General features: G+C 41.5%; 1 protein-coding gene across 3 annotated transcripts in view; it reads right to left on the reverse strand.

The window, feature by feature from the left end:
* Nucleotides 1–8516: 8516 nt before the first annotated feature.
* The window catches only part of Sema1a (semaphorin 1a), a 203747-nt gene continuing 187304 nt past the window's right edge, over nt 8517–24959 (reverse strand). The window contains exons 2-9 of one of the 3 annotated variants that reach the window (XM_018520621.1): nt 19949–20045; nt 16663–17072; nt 13083–13171; nt 11046–11187; nt 10141–10489; nt 9195–9808; nt 8909–9119; nt 8517–8811 (exon numbers count right to left, since the gene is read on the reverse strand). In XM_018520621.1, the coding sequence (XP_018376123.1) occupies nt 8535–8811; nt 8909–9119; nt 9195–9808; nt 10141–10489; nt 11046–11187; nt 13083–13171; nt 16663–17072; nt 19949–20045 (2189 nt within the window). In that variant the 3' untranslated portion in view covers nt 8517–8534. Of the gene's footprint in view, nt 8839–8908; nt 9120–9194; nt 9809–10140; nt 10490–11045; nt 11188–13082; nt 13172–16662; nt 17073–19948; nt 20046–24959 lie in introns of all 3 variants that reach the window. The other 2 variants (XM_018520620.1, XM_018520619.1) reach the window with 2 other exon arrangements.

Here is a 24959-nt window from a genome sequence, read left to right on the forward strand (position 1 = left end):
TCTTTAATGTTATTTTCACGTCAACACGACAAACGTCAACTTGCTACCTGAATATGGACCGTAGTACACTTAAAGTAAGACGTAAGCAGTAAGGAAATTAATGCTCGGTCCACAATCTTGCTTTAAGAGACCTTAAGTCAACTGACAATAATTTCTGTCTTTAAACTGTTTTTGCGCAGTCTTTAGGCTTTAATCGTTAGATTTAAGCGAATTGAGCAAAACCCAATTCTTACGGCCTAAAAACATAAGTTCTATGGCCGATATATCGTCACTTACAACTTACAGCTTACGGTATCTTAAAGTAAAGTTGTGGACTTAGCTAAACATGTTGAATTTGTTACTGCTTACGTTACGGTCTCTACTATGATTGGCCAATTCGCTTACTGTTTAAGTTTTACTGCTTAAGTTTCATTATGTGCCATCGTATGAATCGGAAATCAACCAACACAACGGGCAAAACAGCGCGGAAAGAAAGCCTGATCTTCGTTTTCTCTACCAGCATATCCCGGACAAGCCGATTTAACACGTGCACGCGCTTCCAAAACTCACCCCCTACGTGTCCCGCGAATCGCGCGACGTACCGTTCCGTTCCGTCTCGTTCCATCCCATCCCCCATTCAATCCAATCCGTCACAGAAAAATCGACAAAAGCTCCCCTTCGCCAGCATGCTTCTCCTATGTCAGCATTCACACTACGTGTCAGCCAATAGTAAACCACTACTGTACCTTTTTCGCGTTTATGATATTTTATACTTTACTTTTTTAATTATTTTTTTTTGTTTTGTTAATATTAGACGTGCCGTGTCTCTACCATCAGCCTACTGCCAAACTATCTATCTCCTCTCACTTCCGCTTCTTTTTCTCTCTATCTCTCTTTCTCGCTTTCATTCAACCAATCTCTTCTCCTTAAACCATCTCGCTCGTGCCGCGCTTCCTTCTCTCACCGGGTGACTTCCCACTCGTCTCTTTTTTTCTCTCTCTCTCTCTCTCTCTCGCAGTTTATAAATAGTATTGTATTAATATCATCGTCTTTCGTGTGTTACAATATAATAATCGGCAATAATATACCTTCATTATTAATGTAGTATCGTTATTATTAGTATCGCTTTTCCTCGCTTACTTTTTCCTTTTCCTTCTTAATACACCGGGTAATTTTTCGTTCAAACGCTACCGTGAATCGCGCGAGTGTACGAACGAACGAATGGATGAATCGTCACGCTGCCCTGTGCCACATAGAATGGGTGTCTGCGATCGATTAATGGGTGGTTGCTCCGATTTTTCCGATGTCCGGCGTGCTGCGCGCCGCGATACGGGATGCGATTTTCAAATACACACGGCGGAGACGCACACACAACACACAATCCTGCCCGATTAATTAAGTTGAAGGACCACCCCAAATTGCGACTCTGGCCTAGAAACGCGCGGCTCTACTACTCGACGAGATCAATGAGCTATCGCTCGTTCATTCATCGATATCGGAGTATCTCTTATCTCGATTAAAAAAAAATAACGGAAAGGATGCGGATGTTCCTTTCGCGTCTAATTGATTGATTAAAACGATCGTCGGCGACACGCTCGCAATGTAGACGAACCGCACGTTCTCGTTCGTCGCGGAAATCGCGATCCGCCTCGTTTCCGTGTCGTCGTGCATCACACGGTGAATACAAAGCATTACGCGAATTTTATACCGGCATCTTAAAGTACGATGCGATTTCCTCCACCCGACGAGTGAGACGCAGAATCGGGTGCCGGTTCACCGACGCAGCGGCCGATCGGTTCAATTGACGAGTCTTGCACATGTTGCAAATATGTTTACGCGTGTGTGTGTGTATGTGTGTGTGTATCCGCGAGTGTGTACGTGTCCAGAAAGCGGTACTTGCAGTGACTTAATTAGAGAGAGACCCTTAAACGCTAGAAAAATCGGTGGTATCGTGGCCTTCCGACTTTAACCGCTATTTTAATGTACAGTCTGCGTCTCTCGTCGCCGCTCTCGCGTCGTCCGGGACGATCCGCGCGAGGAGACGCCCGGGTCCTAACGTCTCGCCGTCCCACGCAAAACGATCGATCTCGCGAACGGCACGACGTGAACGCGTCTGTAACGAGTAATACAAGAGTAATAACATACGATTGGATAACGAGTAGCGTGCGGCGAACGTATAATCGTGACGCTCGCGAGATTCGAGACGTCGACCTCGTACCGCGCGCGCGCGTGTCGTTTCGCCGAACGTTCGCCAGGTCGTGGAGCATGAACGTCGCATCCGAGCGATACGTTGAATGCACGTGACAGTGAAAAATTCGCGGCAGTAAAAGTTCCCACCCTGTCGAATTTGCGGCAAACGAGCGCTGCTCCCCGGCCGGATCTCAACCCCGGTCGAATGTGAGGCGAACGACAAAAGGTCGTCGAACAACGTTTGATCTTAACGAAGAGATACTGCGAGGATACGAGGCGAGTAACTTGATTGATCCAAGTGAGTCACACGCAGCACGCACACACACACACATACATTATATATATTCACACAACACACACGCATCATGCGTTCGCGATGCTTTTTCCCACTTGGCACACTCATAAAGAATCCTGTCATCCTCGCCTCTTCGTTTCGTCAACGCCGAGAGTGACGATGACAATGACGATGGCAACAACAACGGCGACGAACGTACGCCAGAGTCACATTTGGGCGTAATTTTTTTTTTGCGAACGGTTACTTTTTTTTTTTTTTAAGGATACATATGGCCGACTAAATATACAGACCGGCGTTTTAAAGTAGCGCATGCTGCCGGGCGGCCGCCTCCGTCGGGACGCACACTTCGCCGAGCTTCTAGTTAGTTAGAGTAAAAAATAGCGTAAACGGCACTGTATTAGGAAGAAGCAAAATACATGTTACATTCTCGTTATTTTATCGTTGATAAATGCTATAGTGTTTTTTTTTCCCTTTAAAAATCTTCTGGTATCGCAATGCATTACATTATTATGATTATTCTTAAGTGTTAATTATAATATTGTTATCGTTATTATTATTAATATTATTATTAGTGCTCGCTCATTTTACAACGCCGCGCGGGGGAGGCCCGTCGCGCGGCCAGCAATCCCCGTCGGAAAAAAAAACACCACCGCGACACCGTTTCCGTCGCTCGTCAGAGACTACGAACGCATGCCGGAGAGGGCGGGAACGGCGATACTCGTCCCGCCGCTCTAATTTTCTTTTTTTCTCTCTTCCTTTTCGCCGATTCTTCTTCACTTAATTACAAAGCGCGGAACGGGAGTCTTGTTCTTCCGCGGTCGTTCGTCGCGTTTTTTTAATGATTAACAATCGCGAGACTCTAGCCGTCGTGGCAATGGAGTTTTCGTTGAAACGCGAATTTCGAAAAATACAATGTCCTCTCTTATTTTTTTCTCTTTCTCTCATCTCTCTTACATATACACATATTTATATATATTTTATATATATATATATACTCTTTGCTTGGTGTGCCACACTTTAAACGGAACATCTGATCGGCGAAATCCTCCGACGGCTGGGGACTTGGGGATGCGGATGATTGGCTGCGAAGAGAAGAAGACTCCCGTTTCAGAGATTCAACGCTAGTAGTAAATTTGTTTAACATTAGGTACTAATTCTCTCCTCCCTTTCTCTCATTAAGTGACTTACAATTCGTACAACTCGCCTATCATGTAAAACTATGACGTCTAAGATGTCCGAATTAACGCTAGATCTCGATAATAATCAGATCGGATAAATTAATAGTCATAACTGTGTATGTATCAACTAGGCTAGACTTCGACGGAAAAATATATTTATAAAAAGTTATAATATATATCATATATTAATAATTACTAATCTTCTACTTATCTCTAAGCTTCCACATCCTCGCGAATCGCATTTCATACATACTTCATCTTCTACTTGATCTCCTCTCAAACGAGAAGATCTATTGTGTTGTGTGCCTAGGTTCATTTCTGTTTCAATTTATAAGTAACTGGCTAAACTCCTCTCCTGTTAAATATACAGACAAATAACTTGGGATTCGAGGGATTGAAATGAAATAATGCATGAAACATCGTTACGTCTCCCGCGACACTCGTTAAACAACGTAAAAAGAAATCACGCGAAGCCTATAATCGAACAACGTTCCTCACACGACCCCCGTTTATAACAATATCGGACAAACGAATTCATTTACACCGAGTCGAAAGTCGCTCTAATCGATCACAATCGATCGCGTCATTGTCTTGGATGGAATCCGTTCCTTATTGGCTTAAACAACATGAACGTTACGAGCTCCTTGAACACGTTTATACAAATCTTCGATTTTTTTTTTTTACTTATTTTCCTTTTATTAAAGCATCAACGCTCGATAATAATATTGTAAGCTTATTAGATTTCTGACTTTATTTTTTTGAACACCGAGCTACCGCTACACCTCTCGCTCTCATCCTCTCCCTCTCTCTCGCTCTCTTTCGCTCATACATTTACACACACATGCATACGCGCACATCTTCTCTCTCTCTCTCTCTCTCTATCTCTCTCTCTCTCTCTCTCTCTTTCTCTCTCGTTCTTCCTTGAAAAATACTTCATGGTGCACGATCGCCCTGTTTTTCATGCATTACTTGATTCCAACGTTTAGTACAATTCTACGATCTTAATATCGCGAGTGTCTCCCAACTAGTGTGTCGTCAACATGATTATTAAAACTCGCTAATAAGGTGAACATCCTTACACGTCTGCCTCTCTTACGTCTATCTTCTTTTCGTGTGTCGCGTATGTACGCACGTGTTTATGCATAACCGTGTCCGAGTCTGTGTGCAAGGGGGCCACCTTCCTATCGTTAATGAATACCGTTTTGTGCGTCTTCTAACGATTAACCATCACAATGACCAACGGTGCCTAGTTTACAATTAATATCTTTGGTATCATATGCCTGAGTCTTCCGTTTACAAAAAAAAAATCACTAAACAATTATTTATAGAATCTCGTTTGGATACAGCTACGAGCCGTCGTTTGTCGTATCAAACTTAGAAAAAGATTCGTCCTTCGCGCGACGCGAAACAAGCGATTAAAAATGTTACTTAGCTCCCGAGGGATAATTAAGTGTACCTGCGACAAGGAATGTCGGATTGATTATATGGCAGCTTCAAACCACGTGGAAAATGTTACCACGGGATATGAGATGTTCCTGCTATCGCTACTTGTTTCAAGCACAAAATATCAGTTTTACCTTAAAGTCTACGCCGCGTGGCAGTTTGGATAATTTTCACGTTTATTCACATATTGTTTGACAGTCAATGAAATACCTGCAAGTATGCTTATATCGTCGTTTACTTTTTCTTACGAATTCGTGCTGATTCACGAGGACTACTATTCGATTATGCTATTAATAGAGTAGTTAACAAGTCGCATTGTGATAAACTTTCGTTAATTCTCTAGTAAAGTGTAATGAAGAATAATTTGTGCTTGGAACGGTGATTATTTAAGTAATAATAAAAAGATTTGATATCTAAATTTTTACAAGAAATATTTCTCGTCCACGCCGATTATAAAAACTTGTAAGAAAAAAATAAATGCACTGAGACTCGCCCTTGGGGGATCTTTTCAGTCTTACCGTTTGAGGGATAATTTTTCAACGAGCTCTCGGATGTATTCATAGAATCAACAAATTAACCGAGTTAACAATTAATTAAAAAAAAAAAGCGGTAAGATAGAATCTATAAAAGTTTACAACCTGTAGTATGTATTCGTGTACTTGTGTGCGTGTCAAAGAGTTTAGGTTCGATTGTTCACGAAAATTCTACAATCGGTGAAAGACAATCTGCTGGAATGTAGCTTTTTTCGCGACGCCGTAGAATTGCGGGAGACAGAGATGTCAGAAACCAGTAATGCGCGTCATTATGACACACAAATGTACGCATAAAAAATGTGCGATACAAAAAACCGTACAAAAAATATTTATAAAGCGTAACGACGAATTCTAGTGAACAAAAGACCATGAGATTCCATCACCACGTGCGTCCGTCTCGTTTCAGATCCGTCGAGAGAGCCCGATGAGTGAAAAAAAGCCCTCCCCACGTTTCTCTCGCTCCTCCGATGCTCAGAGAGCATCTCATCATATAGAATATATCACATACATGTTTACTTCTCTAAACACACTGAAATAAGAAGCACTTTAAGATAGATGTCTACATACACCATCGGGCCCAGTTTAGATAGACTGATTCTCGTCTTCATTTTCCAATCCTTCTGTCTTTTGTAACCCCTAACTTGATGTATATGCTTTTTTGTATATATGTATTATGTACATATAAGCGCTGTGCCTCTCACCTTTTCTTCCGCTCTCTCACTTTCTTCACTCTCTATTACGTATAAGTATGTGCAGGCGTCGAGAATGCGCGTCTCCGAAGCATACACAGAACTAGAACCGACATTCGCATACGAGAAACTAGAAAGTAATATCATTTTGAACGATTATTTTAACATATCCAATGGACAGCAACAACGTAATCGGCGTTAGTTAGCTGTTGCATGAATACATCAATTAACGCATTCTTAAATCATGCAATATAGCAATCTCCACGATTTTATGCATAATTTAAATTTTTTAACGTGATAATAAAATATCACTGGATAAGATTCAATATTAAAATGCATAAATTACATTAAATTACGGACTTTTATTTTTACATTAAAATTTAAAAAATGTTATTTTACCATGTTCGTTATTTTCTTTGAATCCAACAATCTTCACGTGGTGTAAATAAACAACACTCTATACAATTTGTAATATATTAAAAATATAAATAAAAATAAAATAAACCCAAATGTATTTAATGCCTACTCGAGTCCAAACACCAGATGTAGTTGTGTATATCAAATCTTCATTACATTAGTATAATCATACGTTTCAATCCTTGATTCGAATTCTTTTCAATATAACCTAATTATTATATATACATCACTGTGCTCCATAGAACAATGATGTACTATTAGTTATATAAGATTATAACGTTACTTGACATGTCGACAGTCAACAGGCAAAAATAAAATAAAATTACAAAAGAAAAGACGAAACAAATAAAAATCTAAATATAAAGACATAGAAATGTTATTATGTACAATGAACTAAATGCATTCCGTATGATCCATTTGGTCAATCGCGAAAAACATTCAGCCAACAATGTCGATCATTATGATCGTCTTCAATTTCGAGGCACGCAGCAATGTTACGTGGTCTATAATGGCACTATCAATCACTCGTATTAAATATTACAACGTTAGAAAAATTGCGTGTTTCGAGTTTGCGGATAGTCTCCTTTAATTGACTTTATGAAAAAAGCCTTGTCATAATACTATGCTGTGTAGCTTTATAATATACCGACCTCGATATTAATTGTCAATTAATAAAATAGTGGAGATTACGACATTTTGTTGCGAACCATCGCGTAACGTTCGCACTATTTTGTCAATCGAGCCTGATCACCAAAGTTCACTCGAGTTTATAATTCGAGCATCGATAATCGTAGAATCTCTTCTCTTTCTGTATTCTACATGCTCATTCTTTTTGCGGATTAGTGCTAAAGATCTACGATAACCGACAATCGCTACACTAAAATGTTTGCGTTTGCCTTATTTATTCTTCAATATGCATGGATAAACGAGCTAATGATCATCATAACGCCTACCGAAACACTTCTGGCTGGAATGTTGTTCCTACGAGAATTACGAAATGCTATATTATAACGTTGCGATGATTCGCGAATAGGCAACTTGCAAACAAAGTGCTCTATACATAGCTACTTGACTCGACGTTTCCCAATGCTCGTGATGGACAACCGATTCCGCAATTTAGAAAATTTGATTACTTATGCAAACAAACAATAACGTCTAGACTCGATCGACGTAAAACTCTAGTATCCTAATTTTTCATTAAGATCAAAGCAATATCAGCATCGAAACGAAAGTCACGCGCAAAATGAGAAGATTTAGGATTGAAGGCAAGAAAGAAAAGTATCGCGGCATCCATCGAAGTACTGCGAGATCTCTGGCCTGGATTCTCCTTTCGATTAGTCGTTCTATACATTTTGGGATAACGCGCTAGGACTGTAGAACGCGCTCTTTCACTCTCTCTCTCATCCCCTCGCGTCGCCGAGTCGAAAGTAAAATACGATAGCGATTGTGATGGCGACGGCGATGACGATGATGACGATGATAATGATGGCGACGACGGTGACGACGGTGACGACTATGATCGATAGATGAAGCTGCAAGGTGGCGTTGGCGGCGGTGGTGGCTGCTGGCCGCTCATGGCGATCGGTACGAGGGTGGGCGAGGGTGACGAGGAGGGAGGGGACGGGGAACTCGATGACACACTCGACGATGGCGAGGGCGATTCCAGTGCCCTCGGGCCGGCGAGCTCACGATTTGACTGTCCCCCGGACGTCACAGCGCGACTACTCCTGCTGGCCGTCGTCGCGTTGTGGCGATTGCGCGCTGGCCGTCCTAGGCTCCGGTGACGGCCACCCCCCTCCTCGCTCGTTTCTCAGAGATAAACTTTCTTGACGCTGCGCGTGGTCGCAAAGCCGTCGTTGCGGCGATACGCGTCGCCCTGATGAGAGCGAAGGGTGCCAAAGTTGTCCCCACGGGGACCCCCGCGGAAACCGTAGCCGTCCGGGAATTGAAAGAGGGTCTCCGTAGGCGTTGGCGGAGGTTTCCTCATGGTACCTTTCGGAGACTGAAGTTTCGGAGGTTGTGGAACTAGCACTGGTTCCGCATAGGTTACCTCCTCCTGCGGTAGCAGCTTCGGCTCAGGCGCCAGCCTGCTAAATGTGGATAAGCAGACATTACTAAGAGCGGCAAATGGAAAAAAATATTCTTTCGCTGAGTCTGCTCGTCAAGTTGAAGCAAATATCTTACCTGTTCACATTTTGGCGTTGCTCGAAGTATTCGTACTCCGTGTCCGGATATGGTAGATTGTCATCTTCGTCTTTCCTGCATTTTCTGCCGCATAAATAACCGGCTACGAAGCCGACGAACAATGCGGCCAGCGCACCCGCTACTACAGCCATCACGAGAGTTTCCACCGAGTATTGTGGAGGAGGTGTGTCAGCTGCGGATACTTCCGGACCTGCAAATAACAGAATACCGTTTCAATTACGTACGATAATGTAAAACGAGAAATATCGATCGACAAGCTGCGTACCTGAATTGTCCTGTTCCTCGTCCTGCATAATATTGATGATTTCACCGCCGGGACTGTCCTTATTCGGTATGGAGTCCTGCGGAAACTTGTTCTGATTAGCGGAAATGGCGCCGACGCTGCCGGCATCTTTGTTAAGACTCTTGCTCGCCGGGCAAGACGCGTGCATTCCGGTCGCGACACTCTGAAGGAACCTGCTGGCGTCTGTCGCCGCCGGACCAACCAACGCTCTGCATTTGTTCTCCACTTTGTCCCAGGCGCAGTATGGATCTTGCAGAGCCACGCATTCGCTGCATGACAGTATTCTATCGCTGTAACAACGATGGAGTCTCAACGCCTGCACCTGACTATCAGCGATAACCACCAATCGACCATCCTCGAGGCCGTCGCCCGCCTGTGAGGCTCGAACGACCTTGATGCCGCGAACCGGTACCGTCGGTGGGAACGCCTGTATCTCCTCGATCACGACTGGACTAACTTTCTGATGAGAATCGGCAGACTCGGCGTTCACCGCTTTAATCACCTTGCCGTTGTCCGTGCCGATGAAGAGAACGTCATAGGTCTTGCCGCCCGGGGTCTTCACTTGAGGATCCACGGCGATTTGAGTAAATCTGTAACTAGATTAGAAGAACCATGTTATCGATACCTCTCTCTCCCGACCTATATCATCGACGTATAAACACACGAGGCGACCAATTTACATGTTGTGATTCACTCGCTGCGTTTCGCTGTACTACGAAAAAAAAGGTCCGCAGGGAAAATAAAAAGCGTTTATCAACGTCGGGCATACAGTAACGTAAACCGCGCACTCGCATGGATGCAAAACACACGACGCGGCGATGCGCGATGAAAGCTCCGAAAGCGTGGCTCCGTGTGCGCCTAGTTTGCGTTCAATTTGGATTTCGGCTCGCGGCCGAAATCTCTCGGCTCTCGAACGATTTTCACTTACTGGAAACTGGTACGTATAACGATCGGCTGGCCGAAAAAGCTCGGCACTGACTCGTCCATCAGTGAGTGCGTGTTGATGAAGTTGAGCGTCAGATCTGGCAGTGTGCGCGAATCGTTGGTGCATTGACCGGGCCGCGGATCTGGCACCTTCGTGTCCTGCACCGGTAGCCAATTGGAGTTCATAGCACTCTGCTCTTTGAAATTGCCAGCGAAAGTGTCGGCGATGTCCTGCAGCGAGAACGCGCATACCGCCGAGCCGCTTATGCTGTTCACCGGTGTTGTGAAGGTGCCGTAAATGAGCTGGGCCGATGTGCCGCCGTATTGGCCCGAGATTAGCTCGGTCGTTGACTCTGCGATCGAGATATTTCTTAAATTGTTTGGAGAATGGTATCCTCGAAAATGCAATGGTACACAGTGAAAAAAACCTATTTATGTTGGAAATGGTCCACTCACGTTCTTGTTAACAGTTTGTGTGGAAATTTTTTCACACTATTTGAAGTCTTAATTTAACATAATGTGAATTATGACACAATTTATGGATAAGTGAACAAATAACGTAAAAGTAAAATGTTTTAAAATGTAAATTCTAAGGATGAATAAAATATAGGTTAATTTAACATACTATAAATGTTAATTTTACTGCAAAAAAAAAATGTTTCCACGGTTTGTTTACAAACTGTGTCAGCGTTACTTCTTGCGTTTCCTCTTTAAATAATATTTATTACCTTCTGACACATTCATCTTGTGTTGAATTAACACATAAATTTGAGTGGATCGTTTGGGACACGCGAAGTGCATTAAATTTAATACTTTTCCAACAATGTATGTTATACTTGGACAATGGGCGATATAACGAAGAACTCGCATGATCCAGCATACGAGCGATACATATATCTGTCTACTTACGTATCTCGTTAAAGTAGAATGGGAAATCTCCAGTGACGGAGCAATTGAGACGCGACTTCAAGAAAGACGTCCACCTGTTACGGAAACGATGCGGTCCGCCCCGGTCGTATTTACAGACTCGCGCCACGCGAGAGTAGACGGCCTGCGAACACGAAAATTGCGTCTCGTAAATTCCACTGTAGAGAGCGTAAGGCGAGAAAATTTTATTTCCCTCCCTCTATTTCCCAAAAAATGTGTCACGAGGAAAAAGGACGAGCGCGAATGAATGAGGAAATCTAGTTTCGGCTTTTACGCGCGCTATTAAAGTGACGCGCACGTTTCCGGATGCGGCACAAAGCGTCGCATAAAGATTGCCGCGAAACTTCCTGCGCGGAGCAGCCTGTACGAAATGTACCGTACCGTAACTTCCAGAAAAACGCGATTTGCAAAATACACTGTGGAATATACTGCGCGTAAAGAGGATAAAACGAGCACGAGGTGATTTAGAGGAGAATTTATCGTGACCTGTAATTAAAATAGAATTCGCGAGCGTGTACTCGAGCACGTAAACGAATATAAAACGGGAGGAAACGGAACGCTCGCGCGATTTCGAAGATCTCTCGGAATGATTTATTGTGCCCCGTCGAGATTATAAATTTATTCCGGGTCGCATAAAATTTCACTGCGAGACGTTCGCCCGCGGGAGGAGTCCCGCAATCTTTATCCATAATACCGCGCGTCCCAACTTTTTCCTCGCCTCGGATTTATCCCTTCGCTGCTCGCCGTAAAATTATGCGTCATTATCAGAGAGCACGGAAAGCCTGGCTCCGCCTTTGACAATAAGTCGAGCTTCGACTTAAGCTTCGTCCACAATGAATCCGACGCTCACAGCTCTCCCTGCCACGGGCACGGGCACGCCCGGAGACGTTCGCTTATGTATGTAACGAAGAGGAGAAGAAGTGACTTCTAAAAGCTTGATCTTCAATGCGAAACGGGCAAAAGAAATCGTAATCGTCTTACTCGCCATTAAAAAACGTCCAGGGAGAGTAACCGGCGCGACTGCGAACTCGTTTTCGCGAAACTTTCGCGCGTATTATCCGGATCCGACGCGAAACTTAATCTCATCCGACGCGATTCTTCCACTCCATTGTTATCCGTTGACCGTGCGCTAATTCGCCGAACAAAATATTGTCACGGGATTTTTATAGTCGCGAGCCAGGTCTTTATCATGCAAATTTCGATTCGCCGTGAAAAGGCCGGAGTATTAAATCGTACGCGTGAAAATGACGCGACGGAAGTTAATGGTGGAACTAATGCTGTTTAAGGGGATGCTGTGTGGCATCATCTGTAATACCGACGCATTTTGTACTTTTTCATTTTCTTCGTTTTCCTCGTACAGAATTAAAAAAATCCTTCTCCAGAATAAAAGAAAATAGTTATGGAAAACTACAAACCTATAAAAAAACCAAAAAAAATTATGAAAATTACAGTTTTCCGTTACCACGTAGATTATTTCTTCACATGATATAAATAATTCCAAACATATATCCAATAAAAAGTAGTTTGTCCATATTTAAATAATATATAAGGATATATAAAGAGACCTTCAAATTATGATTTTGAAGCTTACAAGAGAAGTAAATGGAAAAATACGATCTGAATGTAGATAACTTAATGTTCGTGTGATATATAGGATACAGGAGAGCAAGAAATGTACGTAATGCGTTTCTCGATGTTTTACTTAATGTACGTAATATTTTGCTTAATGTATGTAATTTTTTATTCGCAATTAACAAATCTATTTTATCGATCAAGTTCAACCGTGGCTCTATAGCATTCCCTTAAGCAAGTATCGCTTTCTTTAACTGCATTACTGATTTTTATCATCCTAGATCAATGCGAATGCCTACACCGCGGTTCCCGGAGATTTTCGAAAGACAGACATCTTCGTTTACGACGATCCAATAATTGCGAGCTACGCGATTCCTTCCTCTGGAAATTTATGTGGGTGTAAGGTGATATATATATAGCGACGATTAATTGCCGACGATTCCTTACCTTGCCGCAATTGATATATTCTACAGCGGTCTCTCTAAAGAAGAAGTAGACGAAGTCTCCTTGGGACATGGAGCTCACGAAGTTCGGTGCTGCAATTAGAATATGTAGCCATTATTACTGACTGCTATTGCCAGCGTACACGGCGGTAGTAAATGACGTCATAAATTCCTCTTATAAATAAATGAGCGTAATAACCACCTACTGGAACGCAATCGATGGTGTGTAATAAAGCAGACAACGTTCATACAGTACCCCAGAAAATAAGGAGGGGGATCTCGCCGCGATTTATTTAAAAACTTCTATTTCTACTTGACATCGCGCGCGACGAACATTAATTCTCGCGCGTTCGAGCGGCTTAAAAAGTTAAGGCAACCGAGAGTACAGTTATTTACGCCAACTAACGTTCCCCTTAATTGTGCCATTAATTTCGACAAACGCGGTAATTAATTGGGTGTAATCACCGGCGATTAAGCGCATCAAGACACTCACGTTGACAAACGACGCATTAGGCCAATTATTAACGCTCGAAAATTACATACAACTCCGGTGTTGATGATCGTTATCCCATCGGTAAAACAACGAACGCGAAAATGAATGAAACCGTCGAAGAGTCGTGACTCGGACGCGAAAGTTTAATGTCGACATCAAAGACATATAACATCCAAGTATACGCCACGCCAATAAGCCGGCTACGTGTAAGGAGCCCTTTTATTTTCTCTCTCGGTTATTTCAACGCCGTCGCCCGGTAAAACGTTGCCACCGTCGTCGCCGTCGTCGCCGTCGTCGCGTCGCGGTTCCGGTCGACCGTCCGATAAAGTGGGAAAACTTTATCGATTTATTAACTTGACAGGGTTTTCATAAGCTTCTTAGGATTCATAAAGTAATATTAATCTCGCCACGCCACGTAGGTATATCCGAACGACCCGTCGCTCTCCGCCCCATAAATTCTCCTCGTTTTACCCAACCCTTAGCGAGAGAGCTCTCTCTCCTCCAGCTCTCCTATCTCTTTCTCTCTCTCCTTCTATCTGTCGTCGTTGGTTCGCTTCCTTCCTTCCTTCCTTCCTTCCTTCCTTCCTTCCTTCCTCGCTTCCTTTCCACCTCGCGTCCCACGTCGCGTTTAACTGCACCTCCGCGCCCGAGACAAAGTGCCGTAGAAAATTCGCGGTGAAGACCGGGGCCTTTTCCAGAAAGGGAAACACTTCCGTCGTACTCCCGAGTCTCACCTTTCTTGAACTCCCTACGCGACCGATTACGGAAAAATGCCTCTCCCAGACGACACGGTCCGTCTTTCGCGTCTTTCGCGTCTCTCGCCGGGAATCATTCGTCCGGAGATTTTCGATTCGCGATTTGCCGAGGGAGCGACACGGAGGTGCGGGACGTAGGAGGGTGGCGGGATGGAATTGAATTTTCGACGGACGGAGAGAAAATCAATATTGTCCAACGGGTGGAGAAACTTGATTAGCGCTCTCGTACACCGTTCAATTAAAATACCCCTGGTGGACTCGAGGCCCCCGTCGTCTCCGCCTCGAGCAAAGTGACGTATCAATTTTAACGCCGTGACGACGAAGACGGTACTTTGAAGTTACGTATAATACACCGTAGTATATAACGCCAAGAAAACTAGTTTTTAATTTATTAAATCCACAAAGGATCTCTATACGCGACGTATGAGCGGCAATGTTAGGCGGACAAAGAACTCGTCGATAAAACCGTGGAAATCATAGCGTGTATCAACATGTTTCGAAAAGCGCGATAAAAATCTGTTGTGTCTACAACGTTAATTAAAATCGTGTTTAAATTTCGTTAAATGGAAGAGAAAAAAAAAACGTGCGGTGTATTTTCGTATATTTTGAATATATCCAAATAAAAAAAAATATGAAATCATGTAAAAATTCTGAACATCGAATGGAATAAAATCCCACTCGGTTGAATATGATTTAAATAATAACGACATTTTGTCAGTTAAAAGTCATAGCAGTTAGCTGACTGTGTGATATCGCGTTCCCGTTATAGACGGTCCTATATTACGATGCAACGGGGTCGCATTACAATCTCGAGAGCAAATTTCAAGCCGATGGGCACAGCGGCGCGCTGTTCCGTCGTTACACGAGCCCGGAAGATCCGCGGAATAATCTTGGAGCAAGTACGATGTGAGAGAGAGAGAGAGAGAGAGCTTAGAGAACCACGTACACGCACGGTTAATCCTAGAATTACATCGTGTGGATTAGGAGCGCAGCGAAGGGCACACACGGTCGCGGCTACGATCGCGCGACATTTCTGCGAATAATTTTGCCAGAGCGGGCGCGCGCGCGTCGGATTTTCAAAGTCGACCCGGCGGCGCGACCGAAACTTGGCGTGCAAATATTGAATCAAACTCGCAGTTGAACTTTAATGGACACGGATGTGTATTATGCGGGAGCTGCCCGAGCAATTTTCAAACATTCAGACACGTGTTTATCCCGGCGCGGTCACCTCGCGCCCGAGAGAGATCGCGTTTGACGGCGGTGTAACGAGGTCGATAATGGACAATAATTATGTCGCACCGGAATATTAATAGGATAATTTCAGAAGTTGGTAAGCGCGGTAAAACGACGTGATTAAAGTTGTGGCATGAGAACGATAATAGCCTCGGTGGCAACCTGACGAACTACGTGAGATATAAGGGACGCCGCCGCCGCGAAAAGTTTCATGCAATTCCGTTCATTCGGGAATTCCCTTTTCTTCATAGTATGGGATTCCGTCTGGCTTATTGATCATTTTTATTTAATATCGGATCATCACAGTCCACCTCCATTCCGAAACTTCTCTTATTCGATTCTCTGGATAATGTGAATCCCGGTAACTTTCTTCCGTAAACTTCTGCAGATACTTTCGATAAATGCGCGACTATTGTCTTATTGTTAAGAAACGCGGAGTTCGCAAGGCGCTGGGACTGAGAGTCGATACAGAAACGCAAACTTTCGAGAGATACAAATAACGGGTCTTTCGCTACAACTCCTTGCAATTAGAAAGTAACGATTGAATTAATCGGATCTCGGGTTATAAGCTATCTATCGCATCCAATTAGCTCGGTCTAATTGCGATCCGATCTCGTGACTCTTAGAATCGCTATTTGCAGAGAAACCGTATCTTCCGATATTATCTTGGTACAACTAGAAACGATAAATAACTAAAATAAATTAATCCAAGTGTTTCTAGAATAAATATTTTCGTCTTATAATTATAAGTAAAATCATCATTTTACAAAAATAACGTTAGAAATTATAAAATGTCTTTTAAAATAACATTTTAAACACTCTACGTTTGATAATCTACAACTTGCTGCCGCGTTAATAATAACTTACAGTTTTCCGCGATGAAAATTAATATTCGGAGTTTCGATCATTAACTACCGACTTCAAACCGCACTTGTCACCATGTCGAATTAATGGCAAAAGCGCGCCGCGAAAATGAAAATTGATATCCCGAGTTGCGATCGGAGTTAACCGCCGACTTTCAATGTAAATCAGCAGAACGCGATCATTAAGCGTCATCAATCACCCGGGCGAGAATTGACGATTGGATTAGCCTTCTCACTCACCGTTCAGACTCATCGAGTCGTACTGCTCGGTCTGCAGTGGCTCCCTATAGATTATCGGGTCCATACCCGCGAAATCAGCGACCGTGCCGGTGTAGAGTTCACCGTCGACATAGACGAAGGTACTGTTGTGTTGTGGGTCGTACGGGCACCTAGCCTGACCGCCCTTCTCCTTCACAATTGTGTAGTTGCCCGCGTGCACCGTATAATCACGGCACATGGGCTTGAAGGCGTTGGTGGCGCACACGAAGAGGTTGTTCGGCCCGGTCTTCACGAGGATACGAATGTAGTTCTGGCAGTTTTCCTCGGGCGTCCCTTTCACGACGCACATCTTCACGTCGTTCTCTGTCGAGTACCAGGTCAGCCTCTGCTGCTCCGTCAAGTCGGTCAGACTGAGATTATGCACGAGATTTCTAAAACAAGATTGTAATACTTAATTGATTATACGATTGACTATTTAAAAATGAAGATTCCTTCACCGAAAGTACGGTTCTACTAAAATAAATTAATTAAGTAAATATTAAATATTTAAGTAGATACAAAAATGTAAAAATAATTTTGTTTCAATCATCAAAATAATTATGTAGAAGTTTTAAAATTCCAACAACCAATTTAACCATTCTACATAATTATTTTGATAGGATAATGAACTGTTACATCTAAGTAGGAATGTATCAAACTTCTATGATAAGAATGTAATGCAATCTCTATTGAATAAATTCTTGTAAAAGAATGCTCTCTCCCAAAAATCTTCTTTAAACTCTAAACTGACATGGTCACTAGTATCTTTCGCATTATTACGAGTACCAGGGAAGCAAAAGGACTCTACGTTAGATGGAGGGGAAAGAGTTTCCAAGTTGTGAAGTTAGATGCCTAAAGTAGACATCAACGGAGCGGAGCAAGGCTGTCTGGTTAGCACGGATTTAGCTGAGAAAGCGGCGCTTGTGAAGTTTCGGCAGTCGATCGTTAACTCTTCTTCATTAAGCACTCCGCCGTATGCTTAGAAGCACTTTAAAGAGGAAGAATCTCTCCGCGCTCGCGCGGTGCTGGTAACGTCGGCTGCGCCGATCGGATTTTGCCGACCGCAGAATAATCGCGAGGCATTCTCATATCATAAGCCCGACATAACGAGCAAGAAACAAATTTTCGTATCATCGACAGTGTGCACACGGCGGTCGTGATGGCGGCGGCGGCGCTCGGCAAATCGGCCGAGCAATTAGTGTAATCCGATCAATAACGAACGAGCCTGGATATATATCAGAGTTCATTCACGCACAATGCATTTAATCCGTGTACGACCTGATTATTGCTGCTTCTGCCGACTGATTTCAACGTTGGAACAGCGTGCATTCAGCACACACGAAACATGAATAGATTTATCTGCGTGCACGCTTGAGAATCCAAGGGAGAAGAAGGGGAAAAAAAAGAAGAAAGCGCGCTAATCGATCGACTGAGGGCACAATCAAATCGTTTGAATACATCCCCTAATGACGAAATCCAAAGCCCGCATTTATACAGACATACAATTTATACAGGGTATCTCAGAATTAACGGACTAACTGCGGGAACGGATTCTATAAGTGGAAATAAGAAAAAAATGTTACACGAAGAAATGTTTAACTACAAAATTATAAACATTTAAACGGAACATGAAATAGGAAACGAATTTTCTATTGTGCAGAATATCCAAGTGTACATTTCATATACGGAAAGGATTGTCCGTTAAATTCTAAGATACCCTGTATATTGCGTCTACAATTATTTTACATTGTATTCTTTAGATTTTTGATACAGTACTGTGTATGTTTAGCCCCACTCTAAATTTCTTGTAGTGAAATCTCACCCCAAGAGAGTAAAAATGCAACCACCTTTGAAAAAAGTAAAAATATTTCACTTCTTGAAAATAGTAACGATCTTCACTCTTTTTAAAGTGAAATCTCACTTTTTTGGAACGAAAATTCATTCTAAAAAGATTGAAAATTGCGTCACTCTTTTTTAAGAAGTGAAATATTTTCAAGGGTGATTGTATTTTTACTTTCTTGGAGTGAGATTTCACTGTAAGAAATTTAAAGTGCCTTCTTTGTGAGTGATTTTATTGTACTTGTAAGAAATTTTATAATAAAGATTAATACGCGGAAATAGTATTACAAAATGTTTGATATTACAGACAATAAGTATTCAGGTTTAATTCATACATGGCTCATCAATAATCGATTGAATATATCCAACAATCGTGTTAATGTGACATCTATTGTTATATTTGACATGATTAATTATCTCATTAGGGAATATAGTGCTACATAATAATTTTTGTTTATGTACATTCAACGAAATTGATTGTTTATTAGCTTTTAATGAATAAAGCGTATAAATTGCGACATGTTGTATTATATTAAAGATATTTTTCGTGACTCACGTATTTGTTTAGTGATAATACCTGTTTTGATACCTCTTTATAATGAATATTAGAGAATGAAATTATTATACAACTTGGAGTACAATGCTGATTACTAATGTATTTTGAAGGCTGTATACAATTGTGATACGATTAACAGTATCATTGTCAAATAGGAAATTAATAATAACGATGTTTCAACAAATCCATGATGATGCACACATATAATTAACTTCTACGATTAAAATGATCGTTATATCTGTTAAAGTCCACTCCAGGATAACGATCAATGCATAATTTAATGTAATCGCAATTAAAAATCCGCACTCTTGGGCAAGCGGAGATTTCGCGAATGTTTTCCACATGCCACCGCACACAAAGTGCCGCCGGCAGAATTCCAAATCGACTTTAATCAAGAGAAGTCGGCTAGGTCGGATTAAAAAATATTCTTGCATTGAGAAAAATTTCTGGTTGAAAATGAACGAGCCAAGGGATTCAGATCATATCAATCAGAATTCTGGTCATCAACTAGAATTACAATAGATTCAACGAAAAAATTCTGATTTGTCGATTTTTTTTATTAGAATCCCAAATGAATGTAACCAGTTATTTTTTTCAACGTGGACAAGTATTCAATTTACGCGATGAAATGAGTTTACACGTAATATATAGAAGGAATTACACGATTTTCGATCTGCTTCGTGATCACCGTCGATCTCGGGCGCTCGTGCAGACAGTGGCGCAATGATACGTCGGAAGATGGATAGGTGGGAGGACCAAGAGGAGACTATAGGAAGCAACGAGAGGCGAAGGGAAAGAGGAATAAGAAGAAGTGGAAGAAGAAGAAGCGGCCCTTTAATTAAAGCACTAGCTCCAAATGAATCCTCTATTTACCTTCCGCCGACCATAAGATAGTTCCCGTCCCTGAGCACCAACCGAAAGTAGTCTGTGTGCGTCTCGTTTCCCGTAAACCTGAACACATCCTCCGCACCTGGAAAAGAAAAGCAGAGGAAAGGTTTCGGATTAGTTTTTGTTCTATCGCTTGAAAAGTGGAATTACCTTATTCTATCTAATTAGCCGTCGACGGCCATCGACGTTGCTCTTTTGTGACAGTCGACGGTTCGTCCTCCCCATCCCACCCCTCTCCCCCTGTCGCGCCGCCGCGAAAGACCGGAAGCCGGCTTTAATAAGCGTAATAAGCTTCCTTTTGACCACGGACTCGATGAACAATGCTGATCGATTATTAGCGAATTAACTGTGAGCAGTCTTTCTTAACTTCACCAGTTGGTAAAAAAAAAAAAAAGAGACGATCCATTATTCGTTAATTATCTATTGACCACAATTCGCGAAGTTGATGTTTTGTACACTTTTTCAGTGCATTAAAATCGATTGCCGAATTCAAGCGTAACATGATTGAATAGCTACTGCAGAAGGATTGACGTAATGACACATACTGCAATTTCGTTATACTTTACATTCAAACCTCGTGAATTTTGTACACCGCACAAAACGTTCTTTCGGACAACGAAATAGTCATGTTCAACATCTGCGAAGCGAAACGTTAATGAACGCCTCACTGGATCCCCGAGTGTAATAAGCAGAAATTTCCGGGGCAATCAATGGCGATCGCAGCAATCTCGGATCCGGTGCATGCAATTCGGGACATATGCATAAATTGCTTTGCCACACTGACGACGCGCAGCATATGTAGCATGCGAGGAAGCAATATGAGCTTATTAAATATTAGTGCGCCATATGTGACGTATAAAAAGAGATATGTTCCTCAATAATAATGTTTTACGATAACAATAAATAGAACACAATAAATAATTGTTTTTAACATGTTTCTCATCAATGCATTTCTTAATTTATCTTCAAACATAGAAATGTGCAAAAAGGGTACAAAGCTTTCATATTTATATTTTAAATTCTCTAATGTCGATGACATCAGAGTAATCGATCTTGGATGTTCCCTCTCTTTCACTCCCCTCCCCCCTCTCTCTCTCCGTTTACGAATCATTGCATGTAGAACGGTCATTTACAAATATCAATTGAAAATTCTCTTCGGTTTCCAGTATCATCGATCGATCAATACGCGAACAGACTGTATAATTAAAAGAGCAATTATCAGACGATCCCATATCCTGATGTCACTCAATGTAGACGATCGGACTCGTGCATCCGGTAACTGTGATTCAGGTCAATGATAAGAGATGCACTTAATGCATTCAATCGCAACAACACAACAAGAAATGAAGACAACGATTAAACGGTCCATATGAAAACGATTGTTCACTCTTTTGGAACGGAAACGTTTTTATTTCTATCTTATTAATTATTATGTAGCAAGTTATTTCATCACGGAAAGCGACAAAAAATCAACTTCATTATTATGTAATGAAATATAATATGAAGCACACTTATTTAAATAGTTTGTCGGCTAACTGGGACTGAATTTCGATTACACTATAATTTGAAAAGCGCTGCAACACAAACATAAATGGTTATATAATCTAGCTAATTGCGCCATATTTAAATGTAATTAAACGTCCGCATTTGAACCTCACTTATTGGAATGCGTATGATAATTATTCCGGGCTTTGCACATTCAACTGCCACTCAATGTCAACCACTGAACCACCCTCTACCTGATTTATGTAATTCGAGTCATGGATATATATATATATATATATATATATGCGCGTTGCAAGTAACCACTCAGCTACTGACCATGTAGTCACAAATGTTTGTTAAATAACATTTAGAACGAGCCAATCGACCATTCCAAACGATATTTAACAAACATTTGTAGTTGACATTTTTAATCGTTATCTACTATCTGTTATAACATACGCGTACAAACAATTATATGCCCTAAAAGCATTTATATATAGGGGATGTTATATAATATTTTCTATAGATGTAGATATTTTCTGGATGGCTATATTAAACTCTTTCAAGCTCGATGATCGGTTATCATTGGACACATCAATACCAATCGATTTCAATGAGCGGAAAGGAGGCGCACTTTTCACATCCAATATATGCAATTTGGGTCAAATATAGGCAAACAACAGTGGTAACGGAAACACTGCCAATGAACGGATGCAATGCTGCAACAAGCTATTATCGAAAGCATCATACGTCTTGCTGTAGAAACGAATTAACGTCATGCTGTCGGGCGTTACATTCGTGCCGCTTGACCGTGGCAAGGTTCGAGAGAGAAGAAGTCAGATGGATGAGCATCTAACTGATATGGAGAGACCGAGGCGAGGGTGACGTGTATAGAGGAAGAGAGCGAGAGGACTGGACGCGCGATGGATCGACGTATAGCTGGATAGAGGCGTCCACCGCCTATCCTCTTTCTCTGATTGCCTTCGAAATTAAACGGACCGGGTGTGTGTCTCGTAACTGCCATCAACTCCGGAGTTCACTCGGTTATCGCTTTCCAAAATTAGCCGTTCGATTCCAGTCGCATGTCACGCAAAGTTGTTGAAGAAGGGCGACTCAGAGAGGATTTCAGTAATTTCGGTTTACAACATATCCATCCACTACACATGAAAATTCGAGTGAAAAATACACATAGATGATTGGAATAGATAGAATTGGAATTACGACGAAAAAAAAATCTGTAAAAGACCATTCGAGATATTATTAAACATCAGGGATTAAACGTGACTTTAGACTTACTTGTGGATAAAATTATATTATACGACTCATCACTGTTCCGTGATTTATCAACTTGTTAATATTTTCGTATGTTCTTGGTACATTAATTAAAGGCTTGAAATATTATTTATGTATATTATTAATGTATGTATAGATAAATAACAACGCGTGAAATTTTATTCAAGATACTTTTGTACTTATGTAAAAGAATATTACAAATACTAAACATTTGTCTTGATATATTTTCAGAAATCGCAATGTATATAGAAACTGGCTCTTTAGAAACGTCGTTCTTCGATACGATCAGTGAAAACTTGCGATTGAAAGGACACGCAATACGAGCCCCATTACCGTAAGAAATTCGTCCTAGCTCTTCGCCCTTTTCTCCGTCGTATCTTTTGTTCCGTCGTCCCGTCGACGAATGGTGGAACTTCGCATCTGCCAGCCATTTGTGGTTAACGTCAAGTTTCGAGCAACGAGAGACGCTCTGATATTCGTGAAAGCCGATACAAAATACAAGCCACGGACATGTATCGGCTTTCACGCTGCTGCCAGCGGAGCACAAAAACTTGTACTACGGGATATGTACACTGACGGGAGAATTCATCGCTTCGAGATGATGCTTTGCTTCGCAAATAATTATTTAACGAATATTAATATTATTTCTACACATAAATATATATTTATACCTATACTAAAAATTTCCCAATACACCTGTATTTCTCAATATGTATTTTTAAATATACAAAACGATTAAATTTATCTCATAAATTTAATAACAATCTTCATAGAACCACTAACCGAAAGCCAATATTTCAGCAAGGAATCGAGCCGAGAGATACAATCGAAACCGCTCCCGAGAGCTGTGATTGTTCCTCGAATGCTAAAAAATTGACCAAAGTCGATACGGTCTATCGTCCAACCTCCGGGAACCACCTCTACAAATCACATATATAAGTTCCTCGGAGCCGCCCGGCAAGTGCCGCGATTCGAAAATATTGAACGTGTCCAAAGTTACGACTCGCCCGTCAAACTTCGCAGATCGAAGTTCTCCGGAAAGCGCTTTCGCCGTGCGAGACGTTAGAGGTAGGAACAACGACGGGCTGAGAGAGAGGAAGAGAGAAAGAGAGGCATATTTATCACGTGTTCTGAAAGAGAAGGGAGAGAAGGACCGGCTGTTTCACGGGGTAAACGATGGCGTGCGAATGTCCGTGACTGGTGGGCGGATTGCTTATCAAGAAAGACGGAACGGCTCGTGAAATGGCAATTAAACGCACGATCGTCTCTGTGTTAAGATCGGGCCACTCCTGCGTGTCGACGTCGATCACAGTGGACGCCCGCGCATCTTCCGTCAGTTAATCCGACTGACGCGAAACGGTGCACGTGTCGCGGTTAAATGATATGGGTGACAGCCAAGGCAATTTGATGTACTCAAGATTGGCGGTTGCATTCGGATCGATGTAGCCATCGGTAACGGAAAAGTTACGGATTATCGATTCATTGATAGTTACAAGCCGTCACAAGCATAACGAATATATATACGGATGTTACATTCATATATTGAAAGACTTGTAGATGTATACAATTCGCTGCGTTGATAAAAAAAGTGCAGACGCATCTTAGAATTAGCAACTTTTCAGTAGAGTATTTTTAAAATGCTGAGTTGAAATGTTTTAATTAGAATAGTGAATATACAACTTCTATAATTTCACATTCTTTCCATGTTATAACGTATTCAATTATAGTCTTTCAATTATAACGTATTCGTTAAAACTAGGTAATGAGTTTTCGAAATTCGAATACTGTATTCCCCAGTATAATGTAAATTTCATCTCTTATTAGAGTTGTGATACTTTTTCATATAAGTAAATAAGCTGCAAATGTGAAGTTTTTTTTTCCAGAAAAATATATTGATCTTTTTAACTCGATTTCCTTTCATTTAAAAAAGATGCTAATTTTTTATTCTTTTCTTTCAACTTCACTGTTTTATTAACACAGCGAATTAATAGAACTACAATTGACTGATATCTTCATTAAATTATTATTAATTTTAGTTGAATTTATTAAATATGCAAGCTTGTGAAATTAAATAAATTTATCAGAAATTCCATAAAATGAAAATTCCATATTTTTTACTTTATGCTTACGTGTCAATCTTTATCTCTCGATTTCATAAAACTACAAAAAAGGATATTTCACTAGAATCATCGTAAAGGTATATGTGAGCTGCGCTGTC

The sequence above is a fragment of the Trachymyrmex cornetzi genome, unplaced genomic scaffold, assembly GCF_001594075.2.
Source record: "Trachymyrmex cornetzi isolate Tcor2-1 unplaced genomic scaffold, Tcor1.1 scaffold92, whole genome shotgun sequence".
Taxonomy (NCBI): Eukaryota; Metazoa; Arthropoda; class Insecta; order Hymenoptera; family Formicidae; genus Trachymyrmex; species Trachymyrmex cornetzi.